The sequence below is a fragment of the Zingiber officinale genome, chromosome 7B (genome assembly GCF_018446385.1).
Source record: "Zingiber officinale cultivar Zhangliang chromosome 7B, Zo_v1.1, whole genome shotgun sequence".
NCBI lineage: Eukaryota > Viridiplantae > Streptophyta > Magnoliopsida > Zingiberales > Zingiberaceae > Zingiber > Zingiber officinale.
Window position 1 is genome coordinate 64164221 of NC_055999.1, and position 19400 is coordinate 64183620.

The 19400-nt window shown below is 39.0% G+C and overlaps 1 protein-coding gene across 1 annotated transcript in view; it reads right to left on the reverse strand.

Annotated features, from left to right (window-relative positions):
* LOC122004387 (receptor-like protein EIX2) overlaps nt 1–19028 on the reverse strand; it is a 48799-nt gene extending 29771 nt beyond the window's left edge. Inside the window, exons 1-2 of the mRNA XM_042559282.1 lie at nt 15791–19028; nt 14943–15097 (exon numbers count right to left, since the gene is read on the reverse strand). Coding sequence (XP_042415216.1) covers nt 14943–15097; nt 15791–19028 — 3393 coding nt within the window. The remainder of the gene's footprint in view (nt 1–14942; nt 15098–15790) is intronic.
* Between the last annotated feature and the right edge of the window lie 372 nt (nt 19029–19400).

Consider the following 19400-nt stretch of genomic DNA (forward strand, 5'->3'; position numbering starts at 1 on the left):
TACGACTTTTGTGTTGGAACCCTAAGGTTGTTTTGGTGTGATCAACAAGTTAAGTTAGGTCATGTGTGTTCTAATCTTGTGTCTAAGTGTGCAGGAGCTTAGGAACACAGGTAGTCGAGCGGAAGATGCAGCTAGCGAGAAAGACGGCAGTCCGAGGGACGAGGTGCTGTGGAAGAGTACACTGGCGGACGAGAAGGAAGCGTACGGTGGTTCCGAGGGACGAAAGCCGGAGCGGAAGATTGCTCGGGGAGCAAGAGACGCAGCTAGCAAGAAGGACGGCACGCAGTGCGTCCGAGGGACAAACACTGCGGATGAGTACGCCGGCGGATGAGAAGGAAACATGCGGCGATTCCAAGGACGAGAAGCCGGTAGGGAAGCCCGCTCGAGAAGACCAAAAGTTGGGTTCAGGTGAGCCCTTTTTCGGATGGCAGAGATCACCCAAGCGAGTGGATCCGGAGGAGAAGAACCGGACCGAGGCGGGACTGAACCAGAGAAGAGGTCCCAGACGAAAAAGTCAACACCTGTTGACTTTGGGCTCCGGGCCGCCCGGAAGGCGCCCGGACCCTGATTTTGACCAGGATCGCGATTTACGCGATCTGAACATTGGGGGATAAAGTTTTATCCCTCCAGGGCACCCGGAACCCTTCCAGGCGCCCCGACCAAGGCTATAAATATAGCCTTGGTCCAGAAGCTTTTCATTCATTCAGAACTCAAGCATTTCCTTCAAACACTTGTACGCTCTCTGTAGTTAGCTTCTGTTTCCTGAGCTTCAACGCTGTAAGAGGCTTCTCCGCTTGAAGGAGATTGATAGTACGATCATCTTTCTTGGATTAACAACCACCCCGGTTGTAACCAAGTCAAATCCGGTGCCTCTTCCTTTTCTTGCTTTTTCTTGTTTAAGTTAATTTTATGCAAGTGTTAGTTTAAGAGTTCGAGAAGGGTTGTTTTGTTTTTTATTTTACAGGGCTATTCAACCCCCCCTACTAGCCGACCGAACGGTCCTACAAGTGGTATCAGAACCGAGGCGCTTCAGGAGGACTAACCGTCGAACGAAGCAACGAGATGGCCGGACCAAGCATCCACCCGCCAAAATATGAAGGGGACTTCGCTACCTGGAAAAAACTAATGCAGGTATTTTTTACAACGGATATTGAATTAATTTTAACAATGAAATTTGGCTTTGAGGCTCCAGAGGACAAGGAAATAAATCAATGGACAAAAAGGGAGCAGGCCAACTTCGTGACGAATGACAAAGCAGAATATCATCTGCTGAGCGTTCTTCTGCCTCAAGAAGTCAACAGGATCGGTAAATATAACTCTGCAAAGGAACTTTGGGAGAAGTTCCTCGAGCTGCATGAAGGTACGTCCGAAGCCAAGCTCGCTAGACGAGATCTGCTTCGCAATCAGCTCACCAGCCTACGACTTGGGGAAGACGAGACAGTCGCACATCTGCACTCCAGAATAAAAGAAATAAACATTGGACTCACAAATCTCGGAGAAAGGTAAGTAATCGAGATTCGCTCAGGTACGCGTTAAATTCGTTTCCAAGAAATTCGAAATGGGCATCACTAGTAGATGCCTTTTACATTTCAAAAGATTTAGAAAAAATTTCATTAGAAGAATTTTTCTCGACTTTTGAAGTGCACGAATCAAGATGTGTAGGTACGAAGGAGCCCAAGAACAACGTCGCCCTCAAAGCCTCGAGAGACGAACCCGAGTCGGAATCTTCTCTCGACGACGAGGAAATGGTAATGATGGTAAGAAGATTTAAGAAACTTTGTAAATCTAGATCTACTAACCATTCGCAGGGGAAAAAGAAAAGGACAATCCGCTGCTACCACTCCGACGAAGAAGGGCACGTCAAGGACAATTGCCCTAAGCTGAAGGACAAGGACAAGCAGAAGGGTAAGAAGCCCATCCAAAAGTGAAAGGCCCTAAAGGCGATGTGGGACAATACGTCGTCCGACTCGGAAGTCGAGGCATTCTCCGGACTCGCACTGATAGCGAGTCATCAAGACGACGACTGCGAGTCAAGCTCTTCCGAGATGAGCATCAAGAGCATCGATGAAGGGGGAGCTTCGTCAGAAGAAAGCAGCAGTTCAGGGGGAGACACGGACAACGAACTCGACAAGGTAAGTCAGAACGTTCTCTTCCTCTCGATAAACTTTTTAAATTTGTTAAGTTATTAACTAAAGACTGCTGTAAATTAGAAAAAGAAATAAAAAATTTAAAAGTAATTCTAGCTAAGTCTTGTCCCTTAGAAGAATTAGATAAATTAAAAATAGCAAATGAAAAATTGAAACTTGAAAATGATGATTTGAAAATTCAAGTAGATAACTTGAAAAACTATGCATGTTCATCTAAAAACAATTTTAGAAGATTTAATAATTTAAATTGGTACTTTAAATATCACCCGGGACAAATTAAGAACATTTTAAGAAAATATGTCCTTAAAAGTTTTTTGATGAATCCAGTAGGCTGGAACCTATATTGGGTTCTGAAGTCATGCTTAAACTAAAATTTAAAAATTAAAATTAGCGCTTTAAGTGTGAAAATTAAACAAAGAATTTCCTTATGAGGCTTTGTCAAGGAAGTGGTTGTTGCTCCAATAACCAAGAAAGCCTAGTGCCTCGCCATGACTTGGAAGCCAAAATATTGAAATAACTGTTTAATTAACTTACTAATGAAGCATTAATACAAGAATTAATTAGTGCTTTAAAAATGTTATTCAAAACATTTTTTTCAATTTAGAAATTTACTTACTTAAAATTTTTTAAGTTGACTAAGTCATTTTCTTTACTTAGGATTTTTTTTAAAAAAATTCTCAAATGATTAAGTTAGAAAAATTTCTTTCAAAAATAATCTTTACTTAGAAATTTTTTATGTTTCTCTTAAGTTAAAAGATTTTTTAAATTAGAATTTATGCTCAAATTACTTAGAAAATTTTCAAAGTTATTAAATTTTTAACCCTTAGATTGTTTTGGAACCCCATTTTTTTGTGATCAAAGGGGGAGAATGATTAGTATAAGTCTAGGGAGAGGTAGATCAAAATATTAACTTATTTTTTCACTTAAATTATAAATTAAGTTAATTTACTTAATTTTATTTAATGTCTATTTTAATCCTAGCGTAACTTGGGCTGATCACACCAAAAAGGGGGAGATTGTTGGAACCCCAATGTTATTTTGGTGTGATCAACAAGTTAAGTTAGGTCCTGTGTGTTCTAACCTTGTGTCTAAGTGTGCAGGAGCTTAGGAATACAGGTAGTCGAGCGGAAGACGCAACTAGCGAGAAGGACGACAGTTCGAGGGATGAGGTGCTGCGAAAGAGTACACCGGCGGACGAGAAGGAAGCGTGGCGTGGTTCCGAGGGGCGAAAGACAGAGTGGAAGATTGCTCGGGGAGCAAGAGACGTAGCTAGCGAGAAGGACGGCACGCGGTGTGTCCGAGGGACGAAGACTGCGGATGAGTACGCCGACGGACGAGAAGGAAACACGCGGCAATTCCAAGGGACGAGAAGCCGGAGGGAAGCCCGCTCGAGAAGACTAGAAGTTGGGTTCGGGTGAGCCCTTTTCCGGATGGCAGAGATCACCCGAGCGAGTGGATCCGGAGGAGAAGAACCGGACCGAGGCGGGACTGAACCAGAGAAGAGGTCCCGGACGAAAAATTCAACACTTGTTGACTTTGGGCTCCGGGGCGCCCGGAGCTCTCCGGGGGACCCGGAGCCCTCCGGGCGTCCGGACCCTGATTTTGACCAGGATCACGATTTACGCGATCTGAACGTTGGGGGATAAAGTTTTATCCCCCCAGGGCACCCGGTACCCTTCCAGGCGCCCCGACCAAGGCTATAAATATAGTCTTAGTCCAGAAGCTTTTCATTCATTCAAAACTCAAGCATTTCCTTCAAACACTTGTACGCTCTCTGTAGTTAGCTTCTGTTTCCTGAGCTTCAACGCTGTAAGAGGCTTCTCCGCCTGAAGGAGATTGATAGTGCGATCATCTTTCTTGGATTAACAACCACCCCGGTTGTAACCAAGTCAAATCCGGTGCCTCTTCCTTTTCTTGCTTTTTCTTGTTTAAGTTAATTTTATGCAAGTGTTAGTTTAAGAGTTCGAGAATGGTTGTTTGTTTTTTATTTTACAGGGCTATTCAACCCCCCTTCTAGCCGGCCCAACGGTCCTACATTTTGTTTTGTTGATGCAGCCGACCTTCCGCCTATTGTGCCGTTGGGAAGAAGCCGCGAGTCACTGTTGGAGCAGAGAATAATTGTTGGAAGAGCCTAAGGGTAACTAACTCCTTGATCTAATCATTAGTTTGGTTAAGTAAATGTTGTTGAACTTGGATTTGGGTTATTGATTCATGATGTTTAATCAATTAAAGTGATAAGAGATAATGGGATGGTAGATTCATTGATTAGGTTAATTCATGTCTTGATTGGATAATTGAAGCATGTTAATGGAAAGGGTTAGATTAATTCATAGGAAGATTAGTTGTGAAAGAAGTGTTGGATCATTAGATAGAATTAAACATGTAATTCTAATTCATTTAGGATTAGAGTTAGTTACTTGATTTATGATATATCATGATTTTCGTTGTGTTTTATGCTATAGGGCTTTGATTCTGATTGGAAGTGGACTCTCATACCTGAGGATATTCAGCAACGATCTATATTTAAGGCGAGTATTTCTTGACTTGTTTTTTTTTATATCTTTGATCTTAGTGCATGATCTATTTTATTGATTTGACAGTACTGATTTGCTCACCTTAACTCTAATTTAAATCAGTTCCTGAGTTTGATACTTTATTGCTTGTCCTTATACTTTGATTTATTTAATATCTATACAGTCTCATTTATTATTCATGATTGGGTATATTACCAAACTATAGTCTAGTTATAGACTTATGTTTGTGCATTTATATTATAGGTTATTGATATCATATGTAGTATAGTTGTATACTTGTGTGGGGACATATATGTTAGTAAGATTATACCATAGTGTAGGATATCAAGTATCCTACTACATCATTGGTTGTTATGTAGGCTCATGTCTACACATTAGTAAGATTACATCATGGGTATAGGATATCGAGTATCCTACTAAACCTTCAGTTGTTATATAGTTATATAGGTTCATGCCTATATGCTAGCAAGGTTAGACCATAGGGTAGCTTGAGAAGGATTATCCTTGGATGGATTGTTACTGCTTGTTTTGTTGATATGGCTTGGTATATGTATATACCCTGCCCGCCCATGAGACTATTTGTGGTAGAGTGCTCTCCCACAGATAGTGTTGGTACAACATGGTCAGCAAGAGGTGGGGGGAGGGGGGGGGGGTGAATTGCCTATAAATAATAAAGCTAAACCTTTCTCGATCTTTCAACTTAGATAAGTAGCACAATTAAATTAAAGTAATTCAACAACTAATAAAATAAAAGAGGCTAAAGAATTACTTGGATATAATCTAGGTGGTTGTTAATCCAAAGCAAAAGAAAATACTAAAAAGTCTCCTTCGTATAGGCGAAGAAGCCTCTTACACTTGTTGAATACTCAGAAATATGTTAGGAAATGAATACAAGAGTTGTTCTTAATTTTCTAGGTCTAGGGAGTCATTTTATAACCCATGGAAAATGTTATTTGTAGCCTGAAGGCACCTTCAAAGTGGTCTAAGGCACCTTCCATTGGATAAACTTTATCCCCCCGAGGATAAAACATTATCCTCGGGTAATAGCTAGGGAAGACTCCTTCTATGGGTTGGAAGGCGCCTTCGCATTGTTCATCGAAGGTGCCTTCCAAGCCATGGAAGACGCCTTCCATAAGGTAGATCAGCTCACCATAAGCTGATCTCTTCGCATGGGTGGTGCTCTAGCTAACTACAGTTGAGCTCACCCGAACCTAACTCCGACCTTCTCCTCGAGCAGCCTTCCTACCCGTCTTCTCATCCCTCAGACCACCGCGCGCGTCCTTCTCGTCCATCGGTGTACTCTTCCGTAGCACCTCGCCCTTTGGATGCACCAAGCTTGTTGCTCCTTTCTTGTTCCATCATTCTAGCTAGCTGCGTCTTCCACTCAACTTCTTGTGTTCCTAAGTTCCTGCACACTTAGAGACAAGTATTAAATACAATAGGACCTAACATAACTTGGTTAACCACATTAAAACTACCACGGGATACTTACAGATAGTAGCCACTTATATATCCTGTCTGCCCACAGACCATCCGTGGTAAAGCATTCTCCTACAGATAGTGACTATTTACATACCCTGACTATCCATGGGATCATCCATGGTAGAGTGTTCTCCCACAGTTAGTGGATGAGAAGCTAGATAGCTATCTCATCCTGCTCGCCCACGGGATCATCCGTTGTAGAGCGTTGTCCTGTGAATAGTGACTATTTGTATATCCTGACCGCCCACGGGACCCATTTGTGATCGCATATTGTTGCACTAGTTAGGACTAGTTATATGCTTGCTATGTGACGGTTATATATTTGTTCATGTGATTTGGATGTACTGTATGTACTCTCAGTCTATTGGTTATACCTAGTTGAGTAGGTTAGTGGAGTATTTTATTGTTGGTTATGTTTTTGGTTAGCGAATAATTATATCGACGCTCTTACTTTTATAGTAAGTATTTTACCTGAGACTGCATTCTTTAATCTCCTTACACTATTTTGATCTTACACTATCTATTTTATACTCGTTGAGTGTTTTGTACTCACCACCCCTTTTATTATTTTCCTTTTCCCATGTAGTAGATAAAGGATTTATTGAGTTGCTTGGAGGTCCTGTCAATTAGTCCCATGTCACCTTAGGATTTTTCGCTTTATTTATTTTATTTGTGCTTACCTGGTTTTTAGCATTTAGACTTGTTAGTGTAATATTTGGTCTTGTGGTGTATTTTGATCTTGGTTATGATACTTGTTGTATTTAAGTCGTGTTGGTACGCAGTTAGTCATTTTATGGTTTATGTAATTATCTTATGTCTTCCATTGTATTTGTTTCCAACCGTGTGGGTTGTAGTTATTATATTTATACAATCTTGTGGCAATGTATCCAGGTTTCATATGTTGTCATAAGGGGAGAGATGTTGTTCGTTTGTCAGGCAAGCATACCCCGGGGCGTGACAAAGCAACAAAGATACATCTCTTCTAGTGAAAGCAATTGGGATACTTGAAAATTTACAATGATTAGTTTTCTATTATGTACTTCTAACTTTTAAACTAGAAAATATACCTGAAAAATATAAAGGTTTAACTTTTCGAATCCAAATTTGAAATATATTCACCAGTAGACTATGAATTTGCTGAATATCTTGTATCTCCAAAACTACAGCAAAAGGGAACTATTTAATGATCGATTTGTGTTGATCATGTAAATAAACTAACATATGATTCAATCCTTTCATTGTTAGACGTTCAAAAAAAACCTTTAAAGTAACCTAAAATAATGGTCCATTGGAATTTATCACCAACATCAACTGATGACTAGAATTATTCAAAATATACATTATTAATATAAATAAACAAATGTACATATGTAAAAATAATAAATCTAAGATTTTGACATTGATATAATAATATATCTTCTGACTTCTATGTCTTTATCAATATATTGGAGTGGTGCTAGTTAAACCAACACTAATGTGCTCATTTTTGAAAACCCAGTACCAATGTAGTAATCAATGAGTTTTTGAAAAGCAACACCAACATTGGTGTTAGTTTTTGAAGACCAGATCCAACGCTTTGGTACTTGATTTCAAAGAACACATTAGTGCTGGTTTTTGAATATCAGTACTAATGTTTCCATTTTGAAAACCAGCACCATCATATTCTTTGAAATCAAGCACCAAAGTGATTTCGCAGTGGTTTTTAAACAGTTGGTTCTTAAAAACAACAATGGGTTAAAGACAAAAATGATGTGAGCCAAGAAGAGGCATTGAAGGGAATTGGGGGACCCATGACAAGGTCCAAGACTAAGAGAATGAAGCAAGCTTTGGAAGGCTTAATAATGAGGCTCAAGGAAAAGGAGGATCAATACACAATGGAGGCAACAACTAAGTGGATCACATTCCTTCAATTTGAAAGTGAAATTGGACCAACATGAGGACCATTTTCGTGTGCATGCATGGGGGGGTTTTTCTAAAGTGACTTTTGATGTCCTTTGTGGATTTTTAATGTATTTTTGAGAGTTCCTAAGCTAGTATAACAAATATCATACATGCATGGTTACATTAAGCTAATATTAGGGATTAGTGGTTGCATTAGTGGATAATAAAACCCATGCATGCAAGCATGATATTTATTGCATAATTAGTGCATAGTAGATCTTAAGGGATGTTAAATAGGAGAACTCTTGTATGACAAATCATGTAAGTTTGAATGAAAATTTGAGTTCCTCTTTTGTGAGAGCTTACTTCTTGTTCTTAGGCAAAGAACTAATTTCGATCTTATCAAGGCAACTTGTGGCGATCAAAACTCCATGACTTATCACTCACCTTCTCATCTTGCTTGAGTGTGGCGTCAATACCCTTCCCCAAGCTGAATTTCAAGGCGATCCATTTACAAGGTTTCTTTATCATTTGGTATCAGAGCCTTGGCTCCTTGATTTTCAGATTTGTATTTTGTTTTCATCTTCGTTCTTGTCCATCTTTGTTGATATCTCCATCCCTATCTGTCGTAAATTTCTATTCACTATTTGGGTCCTCAACTTTAAAAAAAAAAAGAAGGAAAATTCAAAAAAAAAAGAAAAAAAAAAGAGGAATCATTAGTCATTGGTTTCTGATTGAAAAAAAATTAAAAATAATATATAAAAAAGGAGGAGGATTTGTGAATTGAAAGGACTCAATATTCTTTCTTTGTGAAATCTGAATTCAAAAGATATTCCTTTCATTGCTCTTGATCGTTGCTGAATTTCTCGTTTTATCCGTTTATTTCTCTTGTTCTACTCATATTTCTCTTGTTGGTTTCTTGTTCACTTGATTGTCTACTTGCTGTCTTGAGAAAGACATTGATAAGGTTCTTCCTTAAGAGCTTATAAAGGAAGCTGAGTGGATAAATCTGAGTGCAACCACGTGAGTAGAGTGGTGAGGTCCGTTTAACATTTCTTTTGTAATTTTCCTTGTCATCTTCTTTTGTTACAAGCATGAGTGGGGAGAAATCACCTAATTCCCCTAGGCGAGATCTTAATAGGCTTCAAATAGAGGCACTTACTCAACAATTTGAGAGAATAATTCAAAGAAAACTTGAAGAAATACACGAAAGGATGGACCAACTTGAAGGAGAAAAAGTTTTGAACCGTGGGGGCAATTCTAATCATGAAGAATTTCGTCAAAGTGAACCATTCTATGATTCACCAAGAGAAAGAAGGAGGCATGAAGGGGGAAGAAGATGTGAAAGAGGTAGAGACCATAGACGAGAAGATGATCTTGGAGGTGTGAAAGTCCAGATACCTTCCTTCCAAGGGAGGAATGATCCTGAAACATATCTTGCATGGGAGATAAAAATAGAACAAATTTTCTCATGCCACAATTACAATGATGCAAAGAAAGTAAAGGTGGCTGCCCTTGAGTTCACCGATTATGCCTTAATTTGGTGGGATCAATTGCAAAAGGAGAGAAGAAGGTATGGAGAGCATCCTATCAACACTTTGGACGAAATGAAGACTTTGATGAGAAGGAGATTTTTGCCTTCCCACTACCATAGGGAATTGCACAACAAATTGCAAAGACTCACCCAAGGGAGTAGGAGTGTGGATGATTACTACAAGGAGATGGAGGTGGCTTTGATTAGGGCCATTATTGTGGAAGATAGGGAAGCTACCATGGCTCGGTTTCTCCATGGCCTAAACCGAGACATTGGAGACATTGTGGAGTTACAACATTATGTGGAGCTTGATGACTTAGTGCATCTAGCAATGAAAATAGAGCAACAATTAAAGAGAAAGGGCGTTATGAAGAAATCATCTTCTCCAAACTACTCTTCAAGTTGGAAGGACAAGCCAAAGAAGGAGGGTTCTTCTTCAAATTCTAAGGAGGAAGCAAGCATTAAGAAGCCTATTCCTACTACCTCTTCTTCCACTTCTAAGAGTAGGGATATCAAGTGTTTTAGGTGTTTGGGAAAAGGTCATATTGCATCTGAATGCCCGAATAAGAAGACTATGGTGGTGAGGGATAATGGGAGTATCTCTAGTGAAGAAATTTCTTCTCATTCCTCTTCCTCAAGCAATGAAGAAAATGATGGAGCAGTCTATGCGCAAGATGGAGATCTCTAGGTGGTTAGGAGATTATTGGGAAGCCAAGCCAAGGAGCATGAGGAGGACCAAAGAGAAAATATTTTTCATACCCGCTACCTTATTCAAGGAAAGGCATGCTCTATGATCATTGATGGTGGAAGTTGCACCAATGTGGCAAGCACTAGGTTGGTCACCAAACTCAACCTCAAGACTACACCACATGCAAAACCATATAAACTCCAATGGCTAAGTAATAGTGGTGAATTGGTAGTGAACCAGCAAGTGTTGATTAATTTCTCCATTGGCAAATATGAAGATCAAGTTCTATGTGATATTGTGCCTATGGAGGCAAGCCACATTCTTCTTGGAAGACCTTGGCAGTTTGATAGGCGAGCTCACCATGATGGATTCTCCAACAAGTTCTCTTTTGTCCACAATTCTCGTAAAGTTACACTTGTACCATTATCACCTAGGGAGGTTTGTGAGGATCAAATAAAAATGAGAGAGAAAAGAGAAAAAGAAGAGCGAGAGCATAAGAAAAAGAAAGAGTGTGTGCAAAGGAAAATACTTGATTTTGAGGACAATATTCAAAAGAAAAGAAAGAATGAGGAAAAGAAAGAGAGAAAAATAGAAAATTTGTTTACAAGAGTAAGTGAGGTGAAGAAAGCTTATTTGACAAGGCAACCAATATTTCTTCTTTTGTGCAAGGAAACTTGCTTGGAATCTAATACTAACTCTTTGCCTAGTGAAGTTGTTGTTATTTTGCAGGATTTTGAAGATGTGTTTCCCAAGGAAGTACCTCACGAATTGCCACCAATGAGGGGAATTGAACACCAAATAGACCTTATTCCTGGCGCTTCTCTGCCCAATAGGCCAGCTTATAGGAGCAACCCTCAAGAAACAAAGGAGATACAAAATCAAGTGGAGGAGTTATTGCAAAAAGGATGGGTTAGAGAAATTTAAGTCCTTGTGCTATACCCGTAATTTTGGTGCCTAAAAAGGATGGAACATGGAGGATGTGCACTGACTGTAGAGCCATCAACAACATCACAATTCGGTATAGACATCCAATCCCTAGACTTGATGATTTGCTTGATGAATTGCATGGTGCTTGCTTCTTTTCTAAAATTGATTTAAAAAGTGGGTACCATCAAATTAGGATAAGAGAAGGGGATGAATGGAAAACAGCTTTCAAAACTAAATATGGATTGTATGAATGGTTGGTAATGCCTTTTGGGTTAACTAATGCACCAAGCACTTTTATGAGACTTATGAACCATGTCTTACGAGAATTTCTTGGAAAATTTGTGATAGTATACTTCGATGATATTTTGGTATATTCCAAGAGTTTTGTTGAGCATATTGCACATCTCCAATCTGTCTTGCATGTCCTTAGAAAGGAAAAACTATATGCTAACTTGGAAAAGTGTTCTTTTTGCACTAATCATGTGGTTTTTCTTGGTTTTGTCATAAGTTCTAAAGGAGTGCAGGTTGATGAAGGGAAAGTTAAGGCCATTAGAGATTGGCCAACTCCTAAAACTGTGAGTGAGGTTAGGAGCTTCCATGGGTTGGCAAGTTTCTATAGGAGGTTTGTGAAGGATTTCAGCACAGTGGCAGCACCCTTAAATGAAATTGTTAAGAAAAATATGGGTTTTAGATGGGGAGAGAATCAAGAAAATGCATTTCAAACACTTAAGGATAAACTCACACATGCACTCATTCTTGCTTTACCTGATTTTTCCAAATCATTTGAAATTGAATGTGATGCATCTCATGTGGGTATTGGGGCTGTTTTACTTCAAGATGGTCATCCCATTGCATATTTTAGTGAGAAATTAAGTGGTGCCACCCTCAACTATTCCACTTATGACATAGAATTGTATGCCCTTGTTAGAGCATTGCAAACATGGCAGCATTATCTTTTGCCTAAAGAATTTATCATTCATAGTGATCATGAATCTTTGAAGTATTTGAAAGGGCAAGGGAAGCTCAACAAAAGGCATGCCAAATGAGTCAAATTTCTTGAACAATTTCCTTATGTGATTAAGCATAAGCAAGGAAAGGTAAATGTTGTAGCATATGCACTTTCAAGGAGGTATAATTTGTTAGCTACACTTGAAACTAAATTGCTTGGCTTTGAACATATTAAGGAATTGTATGTACATGATAATGAGTTTTCCCAATTATATGCTGCATGTGAAAAGAAATCACAAAATGGGTTTGTTAGACATGACAACTACTTGTTTAAGAATAACAGATTTTGTGTGCCTAGAGGATCGATGCGTAAATTGCTAGTTAGGGAAGCACATGAGGGGGGTTTAATGGGACACTTTGGGGTTCAAAAGACCTTAGAAATGCTGCTTGAACATTTTCATTGGCCACACATGAAACACGATGTGCAGAAATTTTGTGCACGGTGCATTGTGTGTAGAAAAGCAAAATCTAAGACATTACCTCATGGACTTTACACGCCTTTGCCTATTCCTAATTTTCCTTGGACTGACTTGTCTATGGATTTTGTTTTAGGGCTACCACGTACTCAAAAAGGTAAGGACTCCATTTTGTGGTAGTTGATATATTCTCCAAGATGGCACACTTCATACCTTGCCACAAGGTGGATGATGCAACTCATGTGGTAGATTTGTTTTTCAAAGAGGTGGTAAGACTTCATGGCATGCCTAGGAGCATTGTTTCAGATCGTGACACCAAATTTTTAAGCCATTTTTGGAGGACCTTATGGAACAAGCTGGGAACAAAGCTTCTTTTCTCCACCACATGCCACCCACAAACTGACGGCCAGACTGAGGTGGTAAATAGGACACTTTCTACTCTTCTTAGAGCAATTATTAAGAAGAACATTAAGTCTTGGGAAGAATGTTTACCTCATGTTGAATTTGCTTATAATAGGGCGGTCCATTCTACTACTCAATTTTCTCCTTTTGAGATTGTTTATGGGTTCAATCCACTAACACCTCTTGATTTGCTTCCTTTACCTAACACTTCTTCTTTAGTTCACAAGGATGGCAAAACAAAGGCAGAATATGTGAAGAAGCTTCATGAGCAAGTTAAAGCTCAAATTGAGAAGAAAATGGAGCAATATGCAAATCGAGCCAATAAAGGGAGAAAAAGAGTGCTCCTTGAACCCGGTGATTGGGTGTGGGTTCATATGAGGAAGGAATGGTTTCCTACCCAAAGGAAATCAAAGCTTCAACCAAGAGGAGATGGACCATTCCAAGTGTTGGAAAGAATTAATGACAATGCTTACAAAATTGATTTGCCCGGTGAGTATGGTGTTAGTGCAACATTTAATGTGGCTGATTTGAGTCCTTTTGATGTAGGAGATGAAGACCTAAATTCGAGGACAAATTCACCTAAAGAATGAGGGAATGATATGAGCCAAGAAGAGGCATTGAAGGGAATTGGGGGACCCATGACAAGGTCCAAGACTAAGAGAATGAAGCAAGCTTTGGAAGACTTAATAATGAGGCTCAAGGAAAAGGAGGATCAATGCACAATGGAGGCAACAACTAAGTGGATCACATTCCTTCAATTTGAAAGTGAAATTGGACCAACATGAGGACCATTTTCATGTGCATGCATGGGGTTTTTTTCTAAAGTGACTTTTGATGTCCTTTGTGGGTTTTAATGCATTTTTGAGAGTTCCTAAGCTAGTATAACAAATACCATGCATGCATGGTTACATTAAGCTAGTATTAGGGATTAGTGGTTGCATTAGTGGATAATAAAACACATGCATGCAAGCATGATATTTATTGCATAATTAGTGCATAGTGGATCTTAAGGGATGTTAAATAGGAAAACTCTTGTATGACAAATCATGTAAGTTTGAATGAAAATTTGAGTTCCTCTTTTGTGAGAGCTTCCTTCTTGTTCTTAGGCAAAGAACTAATTTCGATCTTATCAAGGCAACTTGTGGTGATCAAAACTCCATGACTTATCACTCACCTTCTCATCTTGCTTGAGTGTGGCGTCAATACCCTTCCCCAAGCTGAATTTCAAGGCGATCCATTTACAAGGTTTCTTTATCACAAACACTCAACATACCTTGCAACACCTTCTTGCGTCATTCTTCAACACAAGTAGAAAAAGGAGAGGAGGGAGATGACCAATATAGTTTTGACGAAAATCCTAACTCACTTGCTACGAGCTGAGAGTTGAACAAGATGACCTATATCTAGGATTGGAACTGAGGGAAGAGAAGATTGAATGAGCAGCGAAGAGGGTTTAGAACTTTCATTTTAGGAAAGAGAGGCGAGTGAAGGAAGAGAAAGAGCAAAACTAAGCTCACGCAAATGAAGAGAGGAATTAAAAAATTTACATTTTCCCCGTGTCAGTGGCCACATCGATTGTCGCCCTTGGTCGCTCACGTAAGAATGTGCATTGTATCAAAATTGTATATATATACACACCTTGTCTTTCAATGCAATCGGAATAATATTTTGAACTAATTTAATTGAAATGTGGGCTTTTTGAGAAGGCATCAGATTAGGGACAACGAATATTATTGACCCAAAAACCTAAAAAAAAACCGGTACAACCATGCTCCGGCGACGGCCATCAAGTTTCAAACATCATCGGCGATTGCGGAAGCCCTCTCCCACACATATGACGATCCCTCTCCTCGAGGAGCTCAAGTCCACCACTAACCACGCCATTGCCTTCAGAAATGTGAAGGAAGCAACCTGCTCACTTACCCCGTTTGCTTCACATTGTACAAATGTGAAGGAAGCAACAGAAATCCAGCTGGAGAGATGAACCTTCACATTTTCCAAATGTAGGTTTGGATATTGGTGGTGAGATGAACTTGACTGTAGGAATCCAGGTGGCTCAGTTGTCTTCCTCTCCTTCTCTATGCACAGTCACAAAGACCCAGAGACTAAAACTTCTTTTTCTTCCTCTCCTTCTTTTTCATTCTAGTTAAAGACTAAAGCTTCAACACGATTCAAGATTTTGAATATTGATTCTGTTGGTGTTGGCAAAGATCATGTAGAATGCATTCAACACTAGGAAACCAAATATTATAGTGCAGTTGATATTACTCAAGAGGATCAATGCTAATGAGGCACTATCTAAAAAGTGATTGCAAACATTTGACCCAAAAAGGGGTGCCTTCATCTCCGATAATCTTTGTTATCTTTGTAGAGAAAAAAACACATGAACATGGAGATTACATGCATGTTCACACCATGAAGTTTCACAATTCAAGCTAGAAAATCTAGTCATATATGGAATGAATGTTGATCAGTGAGTGTCTCGCCCACATGTTTGAGTAAAGAACCTGTGGATAAACAATATTGTTTGACTTAAGCACACTTTTCATACATGATCCATAATTTAAATACTAATGTCATCCTTTTATCCATTACAACAACCTTGCTCTGAATATTATAAAAGTATAGACTCTTATTGTATACATAAATTCTAGAATTAATTCAAGCCTATTTAAGACTAAATTTTGATTACATATACATAAAGCAACAACAAATCCTATCAATGATTAGGATGTATTTGATTCTTGTGCTCCTCTTGATCATAACTGCACCTATAAATCCCCAAAAGCCAAACACAAATCCAGGAGCAAAGCCAATGAAATACCAAATTCTCTCATACTCATCATCTTCATGCATGTCCTCTTCTTTTGTTACTCCATTGTCAATGGTCGGGATGTCGCTTGGGCACCTGATTTGGAGTGGCTCCCCACAAAGCTTAGGGTTATCGATGTAAGACAAGTTGGTGAAGGTTTGCAGTTGACTGCCCGTTGGTATTTTCCCAATAAGATTATTGTAGGATAAATTTAAGATGCTTAGAGAATACAAAGATGAAATGCTCATTGGAATTCTACCCGATAAGTTGTTTGTTGAAAGATCAAGGGATTCTAGTTGACCCATAAGACCAATCTTATCTGGTATGTTACCTGAGAAATGATTCATTGACAAGTTGAGGAAGCGAAGGCCATGGAGGTTTGTGATCTCTATAGGAATGTCACCTGAAAGATTATTGTTTGAGAGGTCAATGCCGGTGACAATTGAAAGCGAAGTGGTGAATAGAAGATCTAAATCCTTAATAGTTATAATAACACTCTCTTTGTAATAAAAGGAATCATCATATAATGGAGTAGATTCATTTTTGTTTTGGCTCGTCATCATGGAACTAAACATGCCAAAACTCGAAGGCATAGAGCCAAAGAGATTATTGTGAGCCAGGTTTAGCACTTGGAGGGATGGGATTAGAGAGAGCTGTTGTGGAATTGCACCAGTAAAATTATTTGACCTTAGAGAAAGAACTCGCAATGTTGATAGTCTCCTTCCAAACCAGTTGGGTATAATTCCGAACAATTTATTCCAACTCAAATCAATAACTACAAGTTCATTGCAGTGTTGTAAAGTTGAGGGAATTATACCAAATAAACTATTATTATTCATGTGCAATGATTGCAGTATGGCTAAAAGCCCAAATGTTTTGGGAATGCCACCGGATAATTTGTTGTTGGAAACATCAATAATCATTGGGCTTGATGCATTACCCCAACAATCTGGGAGTGTTCCAGATAACTCATTATTGGCAAGGTTTACCATTTGCAAGTCTCTTATTGTACAAATGGAAGTCGGAATGCTGCCATTCAATTTGTTATTGGACAAAATCAAATAGGAAATGCTAAACTCACCAAACATGCTTTTAGGAATTGGTCCAGAAAAGGCATTGTGAGAAAAGTCCAAATATGCATTCCAAAGTTGCATTCTTGGTATGAATCCTTCAAAGTTGTTGTAACTTAAATCGAAAGAACTTACGTTCTTGAAGCATTCTAAAGAGCGCGGCAACATCCCTCTCATATGATTGTGAGAAACATTTAGCCACATTTCGGATAAGCACAAGCTCCAAAACCAATCAGGAAAAGCATCTGATATTCCATTATTTGATATGTCTAGGTCAGATAAGCTGGTTTGGTTCCGCAGCCATGTAGGAAATCTAGGTCCCAAGTTGCAAGAGCCCATTTGGATTTCACTTGCTTGAAATGGAGGAAGCCAATCTTGGCTCACTTTAACCGACAAGTTGTTGCCAGATATATCCATGTATTGTAAACTTGTAAGATTGGCAAAGTGGGCTTCTGTGATGTCTCCAACCAAGTGGTTTGAATACAGATATAAGGACTCTAATGCAGACAAGTTCCCCAAGGATGCTGGAACTGAACCACTCAGTTGATTGAAACTAAGGTCCAGATCAGTTAATCTTTGAAGCCTCTCAAAATGACTCGGAAAGGGACCACTTAACTGATTGCTATCCAAGTCAACGAGAAGAAGTTTGTTTGTTCTGCATCTTGATAGTTTTTCAAAGAATTCAGCAACTCTCCCTGTTATACTGTTATCAGAGAGCAAGATGCCACTCAAGTTGCATAGACTTCCTAAGGTACCAGGGATCGATCCACTTATGTTGTTACCACGGAAATCGAGAAATTCTAGCTGAATGAGATTTCCAATTGAATCTGGTATCTTTCCACTAATCTGATTATCTGATAATTCCAAATTCTGCATTGCCGTTAGATTGCCAATAGTCTCTGGTATCTTTCCATTAATCTGATTATCTGATAAGTACAAATTCTGCAATGCAGTTAGATTGCCAATAGCCTCTGGTATCTTTCCATTAATCTGATTATCTGATAAGTACAAAATCTGCAATGCAGTTAGATTGCCAATAGCCTCTGGTATCTTTCCATTAATCTGATTACCCCATAAGTCCAACTTCTGCAATTCAGTTAGATTGCCAATAGTCTCTGGTAAGCCTCCAACAATTCTATTATCAGAAAGGTCAAGAACTGACATCTTACTCAAGTTTCCTATGCTTTTCGGTATTACACCTTCGAGATGGTTATTAAAGAGGAACAAGCCTTGTATGTGTCTGAGGTTTCCAATATTTTTTGGAATCTCTCCACTGATGTTATTAAAGCCCAGGTACAGGAACTGCAGATTTCTGAGATGGACAAAAGATGCCAGGATTTTTCCATCAATATCATTATATGACAAGTCCAAATTCTGCAATGCAGTTAGATTGACAATAGTCTCTGGTAAGCCTCCAACAATTCTATTATCAGAAAGGTCAAGAACTGAGATCTTACTCAAGTTTCCTATACTTTTGGGTATTACACCTTCGATCTGGTTACCAGAGAGGAACAAACGTTCTATGTATCTGAGGTTTCCAATATTTTTTGGAATCTCTCCGCTGATGTTATTAGTGTCCAGGTACAGGAACTGCAGATTTCTGAGATGGACAAAAGATGCCGGGATTTTGCCAGAAATCCGATTATCAGATAGAGATAAATGACGTAGATGGGAGAGATTGCCAAGTTGGTGGGGAATTTCTCCTCCGAAATCACAGCTCGAAAGGTCCAAGCGCTGTAATTGATTTAAAGATCCAATCGAGCTAGGAATTGGACGACCATCAAAGTCGTTCCGACTTATATTTAAATACTGCAATTGCTTCAATTGAAACAATGAAGGATGCACCTCGTTTCTGATGAAAACATTATCAAATGTATAAATAATTAAAGAGAAGTCAAGTTCTATAACATGACCTATGATGTTGCATCCTACGCGTTCCCAACTGCAACAGTCATCGCCCTCCCATGGAGATAGCCCTCTGTCGACAACAGGGAAACCACTTCTCACACTCAGCAGAGCCTTCCTTTCCTCCTTTACGCAGAGTTGCAGAGATCCAGAGAAGAGAAATAAGAGAGAAATCCAGAAGAGGTAAAGAAGAAGGTTGAGTGTAGCAGCAGCAGCAGCCATGAGATGAGAGAGATGTTGCACAAAGAGTTCAAAACCAGATCAACAAAAACTTTAGCAACATTTTATTTCACCATCTGAATTAATTTCTTGCTTGGCTATTTCTGTTGACTTGGAATTAATAGACTTGGAAAATAAAACCCTAATGATCAATTTAATTCACGATAGTGATGTATATCATTCTAAGTCTTCTTTTTTCAAAAGAAAGATAATTGGTGAAGAAATTCCTACCAAAATAGATATATCCAATAGAGATAATTATACACAGAGGCTGTAAACTTTAGCAACATTTTCTCCCTCTCTCCCTTACATAATTTAGATAAAATTAACAGAAAATTTATGATTTATGGAAGTCACCATTACCATCAACTTCTT